The 17,697-nt window shown below is 44.1% G+C and overlaps 1 protein-coding gene across 3 annotated transcripts in view; it reads left to right on the forward strand.

The window, feature by feature from the left end:
* LOC140465004 (androgen-dependent TFPI-regulating protein-like) overlaps window positions 1-17,697 on the forward strand; it is a 122,484-nt gene that overhangs the window by 52,230 nt on the left and 52,557 nt on the right. For 2 of the 3 annotated variants that reach the window (XM_072560779.1, XM_072560781.1), the window contains one exon: window positions 14,766-14,867. The exons of the other annotated variant lie outside the window; for it this stretch is intronic. In XM_072560779.1, coding sequence (XP_072416880.1) covers window positions 14,766-14,867 — 102 coding nt within the window. The remainder of the gene's footprint in view (window positions 1-14,765; window positions 14,868-17,697) is intronic. 3 annotated transcript variants of the gene reach the window in all.

The raw sequence follows: 17,697 nt of genomic DNA on the forward strand, positions 1-17,697 counted from the left end.
AGGGGTGAGCTGATCGAGGTATACAAGATAATGAGAGGAATGGAGAGAGTCAATAGCCAGAGACTTTTCCCCAGGACAGGATTGACTGGCACGAGGGGTCATAGTTTTAAGATATTAGAAGAAAGGTATAGAGGAGACGTCAGAGGAAGGGTCTTTACGCAGAGAGTTGTGAATGTATGGAATGTGTTGCCAGCTGTGGTGGTGGAAGCAGAGTCATTGGGGACATTTAAGCGACTGCTGGACATCCACATGGATAGCAGAGAATTTAGGGGTGCACAGGTTAAGTTATTTTATTTTATGTTAGGATTAAGTCTCGGCATAACATCGTGGGCGAAAGGGCCTGTTCTGTGCTGTACTTTTCTACGTTCTATGTTCTATTACATATTAGTTGGTAAGTTGAAGCATGTCTGTGCTATTTCGAAGAATTCAACTATTAACTTAAAAAAAAGTGAGGTTTAAATTTTTTTTTTGCTAATGCTTCATCAAGATATTTACAATTTTGTGGACACCAGTTTATGCTGAACAGTGATTTTTGCCAAGAAACCCTGAATGACCATGACAGATATTGACTTGTAAGATAACATTGCATTCTTTATTTTCAAGTTAATTTACCCACGTACATTTCACAGGACAATCACAGCCTTTAAAGAGAAGGGCTCAACAAATCAGCTCTTAACTCTTCTATCATACCATATCCAGTTGTGAATAGTGGTAGATAATTAAACAACTCTCTGGAGGATGATGATCTACCATCCTCAATGATGGAGTGCCCAGTATGGTAGCACAAAAGATAAGACTGAATCTTTCACAACAATCTTCAGTTGGAAGTGCCGAGTGGCTGATTCACTTTAGCCTCGCAGTGTTCAACCAATTCAATTCACACCAGGTGATATCAAGACATCAAGAAATGATTGGAGCCACTGAATCCTGCGAAGGCTATGAGCCCTGACAATATGCCAACATTTGTACTGAAGAGCTGTGCTCCAAAATGTGCTGTACATGCACCAAGTCGTTCCAGTACAGCCACAACACTGGCATCTACCCAACAATGTGGAAAATTGCCCAGGTATGTCCTGCACAGAAAAACCAGGACAAATTTATCTAGCCAATTACTGCTCCATCAGTCTACTCTCAGTCATCAGTAAAGTGATGGGAGGTGTCATCAACAGATTATCAAGCAGCATTTGCTCAGTAATAACCTGTTCACTGTTGCCCAGTTTGGGTTTCGCCAGGTTTATTTGGCTCTCACTGCAGTACAGTCATGATTCAAACATGAACAAAACAGCAGAATTCCAGAAATGAGAGGGAAGTAACTGCCCTTGACATCAAGGCCACATTTGATCCAGTGTGGCATCAAAGAGCCCCAACAAAAACTGGACCCAATGGAAATTCAGGGAAAACTCTCCACTGGTTGGAGCTATACCAATACACAGGAAGATGGTTATGGTGGTTGGATGTCAATCATTTCAGCTCCAGGCCATCTCTACAGGAGTTCCTCAGAGTAATGTCCTCATTTCAACCAAATTTAACTGCTTTATCAACAACCTCTGTCATGAGGTCAGAACTGGGGATGTTTGTCAATGATTGATTACATACTGCTCAGCCCTCCTCAGATTGTAAAGCAGTTCGTGTCCGAATGTAACAAACCTGGAAAACAATCAGGTTTGGGCTAAAGAGTGTAAATAACGTTTCAGTTGGAAAACATGACTGAAAGTGATCATATTGCCAGTGCTAAAACTGACAAAATGATGTTCAGGGTTCATAAATTAAGATTGTGTGGATTTTACTTCGTTAAACAAAAGAATTAGAAGAGCAATCCCTCCTTTTTTTTGTCAGGTGACAATAGTTCGGCAACATTTTAAAAAAACTGAATGTAGACAGTGAGCTCTGGCAGATGGTCTTGGATCAACAGTCAAGATTGAATACATTTATTACAATTTGGATGTTATTGCTTCTGCTGTTTGGAATGGCCTCCACATCAGAAATTTTCCAAAAGGCAATATTTAAAATCCGGGAAAAGAATGAAAGCCTCTAATACATGGTAAAATGAAGAAAGCACATGATCAGTGTGTCAGGGACATGTTAGAGGCACTACAGAATACAAGTCCAGGAATGAAAATCTTAACATACAAGGAAGGTTTGAGGACTCTGGGTCGATACTTGATGGAGGTTAGAAGGATGAAGTGGAATCTAATAGAATACTGAATGGCCTGGACAGAGTGGACATTGGGAAGATGTTTCCATTGGTAGGAGAAACTAGGACCTGAGGGGAGTCTTAGAGTAAAGGGGAGACCTTTTAGAATGAAGAAGTGGAGAAATGTCTTCAGACAGAGAGTGGGGATTCTATGGAATCCACTGCCACAGAAGTCTGTGGAGGCCAGGTAATTGAATATAGTCAAGACTGACATAGGTTCTTGAATATAAAGGGTTACGGGGAGAAAGCAGGAGAATGGAGTTGAGAAACTTATCAGCCATGATTGAATGGTGGAGCAGACTCGATGGGCTGAATGGCCTAATTTCTGCTCCTATGTCTTATGGTCTTTGTAAGTCTTACACTAAATGTTTCTAAAACACCAATGCATTTTTAAGGTTTACAATCCGAAGGACACAAAATCATGGTGAAATAAATGCCAGTAATGGTCTTGTAGTCAGTGATGTGGAGGTGCCAGTGTTGGACTGGGGTGGATAAAGACAGACTCTAACCTTACACCTTTAATGCATTGCCTGAGCTGACACAACACCTTTTTTTTTGTAAAACCTTACATTATCTCAAGAATGTGATTTGAAAGAAGTTCTGGGATTTACATACTAATGAACCAAAACCTGCAACCCATTTTAAAAGATGGAAGACTAACAGCAATCTAGGTTTGTTCAATAGATCATTTCAGTTGCATGACACTATGATGTTTTGCTATAAATTCTGTGTCTTATAATCCTGCTCCACAGCTACCTGATGAAAGAGCAGTGCTCCGAAAGCTAGTGCTTCCAAATGAACCTCTTGGACCATAACCTGGTGCTGTGTGATTTTTAACCTTATTGTCAACAGCAGACTGCTGCTTTTGAAAAGATTACAGCAAAGTTACCTTCTACTGATGTTTCAGCAGGTTTATTCACACTAGCAATGACAGATGCCTCATGAGAAGGGACCAGAAGCAGTTCTCAGTCAAGTGCAAACTGATGGAACGTGAAACCTGTTCCATTTTATGTTGATAGCTTTGACAGAGATTGAACAGCAGAAAACAAAGGAAGTGTTACTCGTTACACAGGGCTTTGAAAGATTCACAGACTATCTCCTGGAACTTCAATTCCAAGTTGAACCTTTACCAACATTATTAGGACCCAAAAAAAGTCTTTTTAAAAAAGTCTTTTATTCATAGAAGGATTCAGGCTTGGCTGAAGCCAATTGACCAGACAAGACCCAAGTAACAGCAGATTTACTATTGAGAGGAGCAAAGGATCAAATTGATAAAGAAGACCTTATGTTTGTAGAAGAAATATAGAGTCTTAATCCATGGCTGTAACCAACATTTTATCATCAACAGAGGATAAATTTATTGCTTTGTGTAGTTTCAAAGTCTGACAAAAATATACACAAAATCAGACAACTCTACTTGCCAGGGTAGTTGAAATGTAGTCCAGAAGACTGAGTGCTGAAAACACTCTTGAAATTAGTGGAAGATTTATTGGTTTACGATCAAAGAATGATTATACCAAAGTCACTGTGATGAGAAATGTTAGATACTTCATGGGGGTATCTAGGCATCACAAAATGCAGAGTAAAAACCAAAATGCAGTGCAGTTTGGCACCCAGTCATTTTGAAAGATGTTTGGGATAACATACCTGACGTGTGTTATACATAGGCAGAAGTAGGTACTGCAGCTGCTGGAGATCAGAGTCAAGATCAGAGTGGTGCTGAAAAAGCACAGTAGGTCAGGCAGCATCCAAGGAGCAGGAAATTCGACGTTTCGGACAAAAGCCCTTCATCAGGAATGAGGCTGGGAGCCTCCGGGGTGGAAAGATAAATGGGAGGGGGTTGGGGCTGAGGGGAAGGTAGCTGACAGTGCAGTAGGTGGTTGGAGGTAGGGGTAAAGGTGATAAGTCAGAGAGGAGGATGGAGTGGATAGGTGGGAAGGAAGATTGATGGGTGGGGCAGGTCATGAGGGTAGCACTGAGCTGGGAGGTTGGAACTGGGGTAAGGTGGGGGGAGAGCAAATGAGGAAACTGGTGAAATCCACATTGATGCCATGGGGTTGAAGGGTTCCGAGGTGGAAGGTGAAGTGTTCTTCCTCCAGGCATTAAGTAGTAAAGGAGTGGCGATGGAGGAGGCCCAGGACCTGCAGGAGAGCATAAGCCCTTTATCAGGAATGACAAGACAGAACACCGGAAACGATAGAGTGCTTTGTGCAAACACTACAATCTCTCGATGTCGGCGAAACCAAAGAGCTGGTCATTGACTTCAGGAAGCGAGGAGGAGGGAATGTGCCCCACCCTCCCGCCCATTTACAGAGCTGAGGTAGAGAGGGTCGAGCAATCTGTCCTGGGCCATGCATGTTGATGGGACAGTCAAGAAGGCACAACTTTGCCTCTTCTTCCTCTGGAGGCTCAGGAAATTCAGCCAGTCCACGAGAACCTTCACCCACTTTTACAGATCCACCAGAGAAAATGTTCTATCTGGATGAATCACGGCTTAGAGTCTTGCAGCTGAAGACAGGCCCTTTGGCCCAAACAGGTCCGTGCTGATCGAAATGTCCATCCACACTAACCCCACTTCCCCACACTTAGTCCATATCCTTCTAGACCTTGAGGTGTCAACCGTTCTGCCCAGGACTACAGTAAGAAACTACAGAGAGTTGTGGACACAGCCCAGACTATCCCGCAAGCCACAGACTCCATCTACACTTTCCGCTGCCTCAGGAAAGCAGCCAACATCATCAAAGACTCCTCCCACCCCGGTTATAACCCCTTCCAACCTTTTCCGTCAGGCAGAAAATACAACAGTTTAAACGCACGTCCCAACAAGTTCAGGAACAGCTTCTTCCCCATTGTTATCCAACTTCGGAATGGACCTCCCAAAATCTAATGTTGATCTCGTTTTTGCGCACCTTCTCTGCAGAGGTAACGTTGTATGTGTATGTATGTGTGTGTGTGTGTGTATATATATAAAATATATGTACACAGGTGTGTATATACACATACCTATGTTATTCGGAACCTATGTGTGCCCTGTGGCTGAACACTTTAACTCCCCCTCCCACTCTGCCAAGGACATGCAGGTCCTTGGCCTCCTCCATTGCTAGACCCTGGCCACATGACACCTGGAGGAAGAGCGCCTCATCTTCTGCCTAGGAACCCTCCAACCACATGGGATGAATGTAGATTTCTTCAGCTTCCTCATTTCCCCTCCCCCCACCTTATCTCAGTCCCAATCCCCACATTCAGCACCGCCCTCTTGACCTGCAATCTTCTTCCCGACCTCTCCGCCCCCACCCACTCTCCGGCCTATCACCCTCACCCTCACCTCCTTCCACCTATCGTATTCCCAGCACTCCTCCCCCAAACTCCCTTCCCCCCCACCTTTTATCTCAGCCTGCTTGGCACGCCAGCCTCATTCCTGAAGAAAGGCTTATGCCCGAAATGTCGATTCTCCTGTTTCTTGGATGTTGCCTGGCCTGCTGCGCTTTTCCAGCACCACACTTTTCAACTCTGGTCTCCAGCATCTGCAGTCCTCACTTTCTCCTATTCATAACCTATGCCCACTGGGCTAATGGTTTCATGACTGTTTCCAAAGGCTAAATTTTAGAGGGACGATGTATTTAATCCTAATCAACTAATATTCAAGATTCAAGTGGCAAATCTAATTCCAGTACGGCAGACTCCATTATCTGAGCTCTGTAAAGGATCTCTGTGATAAGTGGTTCTCCTGAAAGAACTAGTATTAGACAATAGACATCAATTTGTGATTAAGGTTTTCAACACATTCACTTTGGTGACAGGGATTAGTTGGGTGAAAAGTTCTCCGTTGCATTCTCAGTTGGATAGGGAGGCAGATGAACCAGTCAAGACTTTGAAGTTACTGATGCGGAAGAACTCAGGAACAATGTTGAATAATGGGAACGTCAGCAAAATTGTAAATGGGAAGGAAGTTAAAACCAGCTGTACTGGTTTTAGAACATAATATTGCACTAATCATAATGTTTCAAAATCAGGAGAAAGTAAAACAATTGAGAAAAGCCATGGCAAAAAGCAACAGAGGGGGCACAACTCTGCAAAAAACCCTGGTTCACTATCAAACCCGCTGACTAAGGCGAGATGATGCTAGACTGAAGAACAGACCTCTATATCACAGAGGCCAAACACCAACTCTCCGACACCACATCCTACCTCCCTCTTGCTCATAACCCAACCGCGACCCATCAGACCCAAATCCAAGACCCCGTCAATGCCCTCATTGCCTCTGGTGATCTTTTCTCCACTGCCTCCAAACTCATAGCCCCCCAGCCTTGAACTGCCCAGTTCTACCTGATCCCCAAGATCCACAAGCCTGACTACCCTGGCCAACCCATCGTCTCGGCATGGTCCTGCCCAACTGAACTCACTTCGTCCTACCTTGATTCTGTCCTCTCCCCATTAGTTCAGGCACTATGCCACTAACCATGCCCTCCATATCCTCAAAAACTTCCAGTTCCCTGGTCCACTGCGCTTTCTCTTCACTATGGATGTGCAGTACTTATACATGTCCATACCCCACAAGAATGGCCTCCAGGCTCTCTGTTTCTTCCTCCCCAATAATCCCATCCAGTCTACCTCCACCAGTACCCCCCTCTGCTTCACCCAACTGGTCCTCACCCTCAATAAATTTTCCTTTAACTCCTCCCATTTCCTCCAAATCCGGGGGTGGCCATGGGTACCTGGATGGGTCTAGCTACACCTGTCCCTTTGTCGGCTATATTGAACAATCCCTCTTTTGTACTTACACAAGCACTGTACCCCAATTCTTCTGCCGTTACATCAATGACTGCATTGGTGCAGTGTCCTGCACCCAGGCTGAACTGGACCAGTTCATCGACTTCACCCACAACTTCCACCCTACTCTCAAGTTCACTTGGTCTATCTCGGACACCTCCCTCCCCTTTCTTAACCACACCATTTCCATCTCCGGTGACAGTTTCCAGACGGATGTCTACTACAAACCTACAGACTTCCATAACTATCTGGATTACACCTCCTCCCACCCAATATCCTGCAAGAATTCAACCCATACTTCCTCCATCTCTGCCGCATCTGCTCAGGCAGGGAGACATTCCACCTGCGAGTATCCCAGATGTTCACCTATTTTGAACAATGTGCCTTTCCTCCCTCTGTATTTCCAGACAGCTCTCTGCTGCACCACCTCCATTCCCCATTCCACTGCCCTAACCTCCACCCATGCAATAAAGACCGAGTCCCCTTTGTCCTCACCTACCATCCCATCAGTCTCAACATCAACACAGCATCCTCAAACACTTCCATCAATTCCAAATAGACCCCACCACCAAGAACATCTTCCCCTCCCCATCCCTCTCTGCCTTCTGCAAGGACCGTTCCATTTGCCAATCCTTGGTTTGTGCCACTCTCCCCACTGAGCCCCCCCCGAACCCCCAGGTACCTTCCCCTGCAAATGGAAAAATGCAAAACCTGCTGGTACACTACCTCCCTCACCTCCATCCAGGGCCCCCAAACAGACCTTCCAGGTGAGACAGAGGTTCACTTTCCTCTCTTCCAACCTAGTTTACTGCATCAGATGCTCCCGATGTGGTCTTCTCTACATCGGGGAGACTAAACGTAAACTAAGGGCACATTTCACCGAGCATCTCAGCCGCGCCTGCAGGGGCCGACCTGACCTCCCAGTCACCGCCCATTTCAATTCCCCCAACCACTCCCTTTCCAACCTGACCGTACCTGTCTTCTTGCATTGCCAAAACAAACCATAGTTCCTATTGAAGGAACAACACCTTATCTTCCACTTGGGCTCCCTACAGCCTGGGGGACACAACATTGAGTTCTCCAATTTCAAATAACTTCCATCCCCATTCCCTGACTCCCTTCCCAGTCCTTTCCTCCCCCTTCCACTTCCAGCCACCTACTGGACCAACCAGGTCGTACTGTCTACTTGCCTTCACCTGTCCCCATTTCACCACCCTATCCCTTTATCTGTAGCTCCCCCCAAATCCACCCCTAGTCCTGAAGAAAGGTACACCAGAAACATTTACCTCTCCACCACTGGATGCTGCCTGTCAACTAAAGTACCAGATAAAGCATAGGTGTTCAATTCTTCTGGCTTTTTGTCACTTTAGCATCTAGTCCATTTTTGTCATTATTTCAGGTGAGTTTGTGGAACTGCCTGTCCATATATTTGTTATTTCTCCTTTATGTAGGCTCATTTCTAGTCTTGCCTATATTGTATTAAGACAGTGACTCCGTTTGCTCATGTGGATGGTGCACCTTAATTACCTGTTGAATTGGTATCTTGAATACAGAATTTTGCCAATTAGCAGGCTTTCCTCTCATGCAGGATACATTGCACCATTTTGCCATACAAAACTTCACCAACTAAATATCCTTCCGCCAACTCCATGTTCCAGGTGTTTTGTGCCCATAACAATGTTTTCCTTCAAGTGTGTGCAAGATTCCCCAGTAGCTTCTGTTGTTTCTTAATACTTAGGCATTTTTAAATCTCTCAGCTATTTCAGCCACTTTCACAGACACACAGTTGGATTCTTGGGAATGAAGGATGCTGCTTAAGAACTTAATGACCACCTTTTGGAGCCCTCCAAATTGAAATTGAGCATAACTATAACAGCAGCCATGTTGTCCAGGGAAAACTGCTCCAGCCTATTCAACCTCTCCCTATAACTCAAATCCTCCAACCCTGGCAACATGCTTGTAAGTCTTTTCTGAACCCTTTCAAGTTTCACATCATTCTTCCTATAGCAGGGAGACCAGAATTGCATGCAGTATTCCAAAAATGTCCTGTACAGCCACAACATGACCTCCCAATTGCTATACTCAATGTTCTGACCAATAAAGGCAAGCATACCAAATGCCTTCTTCACTTTCCTGTCTACCTGTGACTCAATGTTCAAAGAACTATGAACTGAACAAGGTTTCTTTGTTCAGCAACACTCCCAGGACCTTACCATTAAGTATATAAGTCCTGCTCTGCTTTGCCTTTCCAAAATGCAGCACCTCGCATTTATCTAAATTAAACTCCATCTGCCGCTTCTTAGCCCATTGTCCCATCTGATCAATATCCCATTGTTCTCTGAGGTAACCCTTTTCGCTGTCCACTATACCTCCAACTTTGGTGTCATCTACAAACTTACTAACTATACTTCCTATGTTCGCATCTAAATAATTTATGTAAATGGTGAAAAGCAGTTGACCTAGCATGAATCCTTGTGGCACACCGCTGGTCACAGGCCTCCGGTCTGAAAAGCAACCCTTCACCACCACCCTTTGTCCTCTACCTTCAAATCAATTCTGTATCCAAATGGCTAGTTGTATTTCATGTGATGCAACCAAGTGTATCATGAGGAACCTTGTCAAATACCTTACTGAAGTCCATATCGAACACATTCACCACTCTGCCCCTATCAGTCCACTTCATTACTTGTTCAAAAAACTCAATCATGTTAGTGAGATATGATTTCCCACACACAATGCCGTGTTGTTTATCCCTTTCAAAACATGTGATTTGAGTTATCCAGTTGTCACATGATTGCCAACTTCTGTACTTAATCCTGGCTGATGGAGAGGCATGTCATATGCCTTCTTTACTACCTTACATTGTGCTTTTCAGGCAGTTTTCCTCTATATCAGTGCTCATTCAGGTCTGGTTGTGTACAGTATTGTAGTGATTGGAACAAGGAGGACCTTGTTAACTACAAGGTTCTTGATTGGGACTGTTACCCTGGGTGAACCAAAAAAGCCTTGGCTGATCAATATTACCAGGAAATTAGAATCCCCTCAGTTGAGGACTGACTCTAGGCTGGCTAGAGTGTATCATCAGTCAATACAGCCAGTGCATTTTAGTTTCCTTTTAGAGAGTATGTATCTCTTGGCTATGTTGAGCCACTACCATTACTAGTACTATTACTGCTGCTACTACTACAACTGTTGCTGCCCGGGCTACCCAGTTTTTCTGCTGCTGGAGCCTGGGCCTCCCTGGATCCTCTGCTGGCTGGGCCTAGATCTGCTGCTGCTGCCTGGACCTACCCAGCTCTGCTGCTACTCTGGCCGGGGCAACCCTGAGCTTACTACTGCTACCTGGACCTAGCTCAGCTGATGCTGCTGACTGAGCCCCTGATTATGCTGCTTTTGCTGCCATTGCCTAGGCCTTGCTAGCTACTACCACTGCTTGGGACTCCCACCTCTGTTGCTGCTGTCTGGGCCCAGCCTCAGGCTCCATCCAAGGACTGTTGTTGTTGCCTTGTGCCTTCCTGTAACCTGTTCACCTGAGAACTGTTGCTGCTGCCCAGCAGTTGACTTCCTGCAGCATTAGTCTTCCCCCACCCCACTCCATCCCCTGGTGACATGGCTAGCCTCAAGGTAGCAGGGCCTAGCCATACCTATGCTGGGTCAGCCATGACCTTCGGCCTGACTCCTTCAGCCTCAGCTGTGACCCATCCCCTTTAGGCCCCTTACAAAAGGCCGAAGGGTTAAAGCCTGTCCCCACCCGGTAGGACCATTGAGACCTGCAGCAGGGCCATGGTTGGCATTATTGGCCCACTATCCATTGTTGCTGCAGCCAAAAAGTATGGGAAGGCCAATTACATTCTGCAGTCTGAGCAGTCAGTACCCCTGCCCGTGGAGAGGAGCCCCACTGGGGGTGGTACATTTCTGCCTGTTGATCCTCTGGAGGTCACAGCCCAGAGGATTGTGATTTTCAACGTCCTGCCCTTTCTTGATAGTGAGCTTCTCCTCCCCAACCTGGGTCAAATCTGGTCAGGTGTCAGACCACTCCCGCTTGGACTAAAGGACCCTGCTCTTAAGTACGTCTCCTCTTCCAGTGCCAGGTGTTAATTTGCTTGGCCTGGAAGAAGGTGACCAAGGCACCGTGATCCACGAGGGTGTGACCTACCACATCTTCTGGTCGACAGACAGTGAGCGGTGCCAGCTCTGCTGAGAGGTGGAACATGTAAGGGGGAACTGCCCTACCCTGAAGACTGCCCAGTGGCCATATTGACACTGCCTCACATACACCTCTCCCCCCAAAGCAACATAGGGTACTCCGCATGTGGAGCCCAAGCAGAGTTTGCCATCACTGTGGCCTCTGACGGGGAGGGGAGTGGGCATCCGGCTGGAAGGAAGGTGCGGGAGAAATTTGATTTTGAAGTTCTGGAGTAAGTGCTAGTATTTAACCTATTAGATTGTGCTCAAATCTCACTCACAGACCTTTGGGTTTGGCCTGTGTTCAAATTCATTGTTCTGACTTTCCTCTTGAACAAGTGTCTGCTGCCCTCAAAAGATGAGGGACAATAATTTCCATCCACCTATCAAGGACAGTTTGGGGGTTCTGCACCAATGCAGAGAATGAAATTCAAACGGTACTTTGTTCTAAGTGTCCATATAAGATTTGAATTGCTGAAAGACATTTTGCAAAGGTGTCATACCTTTAACAGATTTCTGAATCAAGGAAAAATGAAGGATTCAGGTGATAGCCAACGATAAGTGGCATCCATGGGAAATAGAAAATTTCAGTGTGACTCTGAATATCACAATGTCAAAAATTGTCCAAAGATAAGGATATTTAAAGGAACTCCTGAAACATACAGTTCTGAGGGTGAATATGATAAGGATAAATAGAGGGGCAGGGCTTAAGATTTCAAACTAGAAAAAACCTGAGTGGGGAGAACTGGCCATTTCCTTGCCATTGTTAAACTAGATACTCTGACACCTCTGCCTTTACGACCTCTCTTGAAACAAATCAAAATCAAAATAACCTTGTTAAAGTGACAGCATTGTCACCTAATCCCTCAGGACATATCCTGCATGTGATAGATGAACAGGTTTGTGTGACATGGTGACAGAGTTAGACTCTATGATGCCCTGATGAGTCTGAGGTTGCAGTGAGAAGATGGTGGCACCTACTCTTGCAGAGTTGAGGAGATTGTTCATTTTCAGTTTCTTTCATGTATTACTGACTCCTCAGGTTGCCTAAGACAGACTTCTTTCAGCCATCACGAAGGAAGACTCCCGATCTGACCTGCAACATGATGCATCATTAAAGTGTGCAGTCATCTTTTGTCAAATTGGAGAAATCTCTGGGAGTGGGTGAGATATGCAAGTGGTTTGGGACTGATGACTATAAGTGACTGACATGTTGTATTGAGAGAAGAGATGCTCAGATGACTTTTAAATATGGTGCCAGAGCATTCAACAGGTCCTTGTAGAGGCAAGGATTTGTGCCCATCAGTTACATGTGATACTCTATTGTTTGCATACAAAGTTATCTGAAACTCAATTGATTGCATGAGGAAGTGCACTATGGACCATAGCAGAATTGAAGGCACCAAGAAGCCATTGCCATGTTTTAACTCCAAAATGAAAAATCCTGGATGGTTAGGATGGATGTGAGACCCTATCTGCTGAGCTCCCATTTAACTCCCATGATCTCTGTCCTACTGATCCTACTGAGCCATTGTACCACCCCATTACACATCTCACTCTCTTTTCCAAATCCTTCCAAGTGATTACTGCTGTAACAGTTTTGCCAGTCTACTTACCATGATCTCAGCTCTTTTTAATTTGAGGACAATGCGATTTTAAGTTCTCCACAGAAACTTTTGGATTCTGTTGGACAGAGTGAAAATTGTCTGATCATTCAGTTCTTTATTCAGGCTGTCATTTGTATCTATTAATGATCATGCTATCTCTGGTCAGCCAAACACTGTTGATGGTTGCTTCTTCAGTGTAGAAGGTTGTTCTGATATTGGACCCATGGGTGTGGCATTAGTCTAAGCACTTGATCATGACAAGCTTGATCATGAATTCACACTGGATCAAGGTCTGGTTTTCTACGTGTTCTGTGGTGCTTGTTGTGGTGTCACCTTTGATTAGAACAGGACCATTCGTGTGATTCCCTCACCTTGTTCATGCCCTCTGTTTGTAGATGCAACTTGAGTGTATGTGGGAGAATAGAAATAGAGATTTCAACCTCCTTCCCATTTGGAGCAAACTGTTTTGAAGTGGGGTTGCATAGTGATCGAAGCGTGTAAGATAAAGGTCATTGCTCTCTGACAGAAAACGCCTTGACCATTTGCAATCTGGTTTCGGCTTCACTATCAGCCTGTGGATATCTTGGTGAACTAGTAATCTGGTGAAAATCAATATGGTACTGTGAGTTCTGTGAAATGCTTGACAGCAAATTGGGCTCCTTTTGTTAAATGACAAGGACTGGGATTCCTTTTGTGTGAATGTTTCTTTCAGTAATGTTCCAGGCAGGTGATTACAAGTGACCCTATAGGTCCTAATAGGGACTGTGGATTGCAGGAGGAAGGGCCTGCAGGAGTGAATGGAAGCTATGGTGACGGGGAGGCTCACTGTGATCCTTAATTAACCATTTAAGTGCTGCAAATGAAGTCAGGTCAACTATGGGCCTTCCCGCCTGGAATTTGATTTTACGGAAGCAGGACAGTATTAGGTAAGCCACCACCTAATTCAATGACGTTCCCCCCCGGAAGTTTGTACCAGCCCTTTTTTTTTCCTAATTGCAGCATCTAATTTGTAACACCAAAATTCAATATTATGGGTTCAGGTAAGGAACAACATAGCAGGTTCACGTAGGAACTAGAAGGACATTCCTGATAAACAGCTTATGCTCGAAACATCGATTTTCCTACTTCTCGGATGCTACCTGACCTGCTGCGCTTTTCCAGCGCTGCACGTTTTGCCTCTGATCTCCAACATCTGCAGTCCTCACTTTCTCCTTTTATATGGCAGATATCTCTGAATATCTGAAAATGTTTCTAAATTAATTAATTACTTTTGAAGTGAAGTGACTTTTGTTGTTGAGCAAATGGGAATGATACCTTGTCGGTAAAGGACTAATCACTGAACAGTCACATAGGCTGCTTTTGATTGGTGTTGGACTGTGTACCTGGAAGACTAAGAGAACTCTGCCATTAGTACTTCTATAGCTGGTATTCATAGAATCTTTACATTGTGGATACAGGCCATTCAACCCAACAAGTGCACACTAACCCTCTGAAGAGTAAGCCACCCAGACCCATTCCCTTAGCCTAATACTCTACATTTATCCCTGACTAACGCACCTAACCTATACATTCCTGAACACTATGGGCAATTTCCCATGGCCAGTTCACCTACCCTGCACATCTTTGGATCGTGAGAGGAAACTGGAGCACCTGGAGGAAAGCCACATAGTGACACTGGGAGAATGTGCATACTTCACACAGGCAGCTGCCTGAGGTTGGAATTGAACCCAGGTCCTTTGCATTATGAGGCAATAGTGCTACCCACTGAGCCACTGTGCCGCCCAAGCTGTCAGAAGCCACAGATCAGTGTAACGTATGCACACTTTTATCTTAGACTTAATTCTAATTTTAATTCTACTTCTAAATTTGCATTTCTAAAAATCCAATTGAATAGTTAAATGAATCAATTGCAACTTCTAATTGAATAGCTTCTGGTTTAACTGAATTAATGTTAGCAACTATTATAACTCGGCTTCTGTATTGTTAATTTTTAATGTGACCTTTTTCAGTTCGTTGTCACATCCTTTTGGCTTTTGTTCACGTATGACAGAGCACTGGTATACCCTGAAGATCTTGATGCATTCATTCCTCTATGGCTGAACCATGCAGTGGTAAGTGCACAAATATACACAATTCAAGTCCCTCAGGATAGATAGAAAAATTAGAGCATATGGGTTAGGTGGTACTAGATTGTTTGGATTAATAAATGACTAGTAGAAAATAGTAGGAATAAATGGGTCATTCTCTCGTTGCCAGACTGTGACTAATGGGATATTTCAAGGATCACTACTTGGGCCACAGCTGTTCACAATATATTTGAAGTTGGGGATTGAAAATAATAGTTTCAAATTTGAGGGTGATACAAGGTTAAGTTGGAATGGATGTTGTGGGGAAGCTATAAAACGGCTTCAGGAGGATTTGAATAGGCTTAGTGAATGAGTAAGAATGTGACAGATGGAATATAACATTGAAAAATGTGAGGCTAACTACTTCAGTGTGAGAAACAGACATGCAGAATATTTCTTAAATGGTAAGAGGTTGGAAAGTGTGAATGTACAACGAGACCTAGATGTCCTTGTTGACAAGCCATTGAAGGCTGACATGCAAGTACAGAAATCTATTAGGAAGGCTAATGGAATCTTTATCTTTATTGGAAGAGGATTTGAGTACAGGAGTACAGGAGCTTGATTAGACTTCATTTGGAGTCGAGTGTGCAATTTTGATCTCATTATTTAAGGACAGATATTATTGCCATAGAGGCAATGCAACAAAGCTTCATCAGACTCTTTTCCAGGTTGGTGGGACTCCATTGAGAAAAGAGATTGGACAAACTTGACCTGTAATCCCTCGAGCTGTGAAGAATGATCTCGTTGATGCTAAGAAAATATATAAAAGGGCAGACATGATAGATACATATAAAATGTTCCCCTGATTGAGGAGGCTAGAACCAGGTGCACAATTTAAAAGTAAGGAGTCTGACATGAGGAGAATGTTTTTAATCAGAGGTTTGTAAACCTTTGGAATTCTCTACCACAGATAGGTCATACAATTTCTATAGTATAGGAATAGGCCATTCAGCCCAGCGAGTCCATACCAATTCTCCAAAGAACATCCCAACCAGACCCATAGCCCCACTTCGTTTCCTTTGGCTAATCCACCTAACGTGCACATCCTAGGACACGATGGGTTGTTTAGCATGGCCAGTCCACCTAACCTACATATCTTTGGACTATGGAAGGAAACCAGAGCACCTGGTGGAACCCCACACAGACACTGGGAGAATGTGCAAACAGTTGTGTGAGGTGAGAATTGAACCTGGGTCCCTAGTGCTGTCAGGCAGCAGAGCCACTGTGCCACCATTGTAATGAACCACTAGATATTTATTTATTTTATCTGTAGACAGGCAATGAGTGTTATTAATCCATGGGTTTAAGTTTTGCATGATAGAAACAGGCAATACTCAGTAGGTCAGCCACTAGCTGCAGAAAAAGAGTTACCAGGCCAGACGTTTGCAAAGTGTCAAGACCTACACACATTTTATACTCTGGACTCTGCAAACACATCTCCACTATGGAATTCCCTGTCTGCCTCTTCCCAGCTGGGTGGATGAGTTGCAGGGATGAGTCAAGAAATTGCCAGCTTTGGAGGCAGGGTGAAAGCAAAAATGGAGCTGTGTAAGACCTGCAAGCTAGAAATCCGACTTCTGTTTACTGGGGCATTGCTAGTTGTCATCATGGCCACACCCTCACTTCCTCTCACACCCACATGCACACCTGTACCCCCTTATATCCCTTATTCCCCTTCCATGCCACCATCTATCCTCATCACCTAATGTCCACTTTATACAGAACAGGCATAATACTCTTTACTAGGAATCCCCTTGAGGGTCACTAATAGTTTTTGGTGGTTACTTTTACATTCTCACTAACTTCTTTATAAGGCACTACAGTTGTGTAGTAATATTATTTTCTGTATTGGTGTTGTTGCATGAGACATTTAGACTTACAAAGAAGTAGAATAAGATCACATGAATATCCTCAATAATTAACCATTTAAATTTAAAGCTACAACACAAGGAAAGCACTTATTTCCTAGGCACCACTTTTGAATTGGCACAATATAATACGTATAAGTTAGCAACAATTTATTTGTTTCCAACATCATTAACATGCACGTCTACACACAAAAAGCTAACAGCTTACACACTCATTGGGGATTAGTGTGGTCACAGCTAATGTGCTTCCATTGCCCATGTGCAAAGTTGGAACATTTTAACCAGGCAATTATTCCTATTTCTTTTAACTGCTGATTTTCAGTTTTTTGACACCGAAGTGCTGTCACTTGCTCATCCCTAAGCCCTAGGAGAATAAAGGAGTCCAACAGCATAGCACTTAAAACAAGAACAAAGAATAATACACCCCTGGAACAGGCCCTTCGGCCCTCCAAGCCTGCGATGACACATTTTGCCCTTCCATATTAAAACTGTCTTCACTGACAGGATCCATCTCCTTCTATTCCCTTCCTATTCATGCATTCTTCCAGGTGCTTCTTGAATGCTGCCAATGTGTCTACATTTTCTGGCAGCACATTCCATGCACTCACCACCTTTTGGGTGAACAATGTGCCTTATACATCTCTTTTAAATATCCACCCTTTTGCATCTTGAACCTGTGTCGCCTAGTAATTGACCCCTCCACCCTGGGAAAATGCCTCATACTTTCGACTCTATCCATGCCATTCACAATCTTATAAACTTCTATCAGGTCACTCCTCAAACTCTTGTGTTCCAGTGAAAACAAACCCAGCCTATCCAACCTTTTTTCATCGTTAAAATCCCCCATACCAGGCAACATCCTGCTAAACCATTTCTGTACCCTCTTCAAAGCACCCACATCCTTCTGGTAGTGTGGTGAACAGAACTGTGTGCAATATTCCAAGTAT

This window comes from Chiloscyllium punctatum, chromosome 41 (genome assembly GCF_047496795.1).
Source record: "Chiloscyllium punctatum isolate Juve2018m chromosome 41, sChiPun1.3, whole genome shotgun sequence".
In the NCBI taxonomy this organism is placed as follows: Eukaryota; Metazoa; Chordata; class Chondrichthyes; order Orectolobiformes; family Hemiscylliidae; genus Chiloscyllium; species Chiloscyllium punctatum.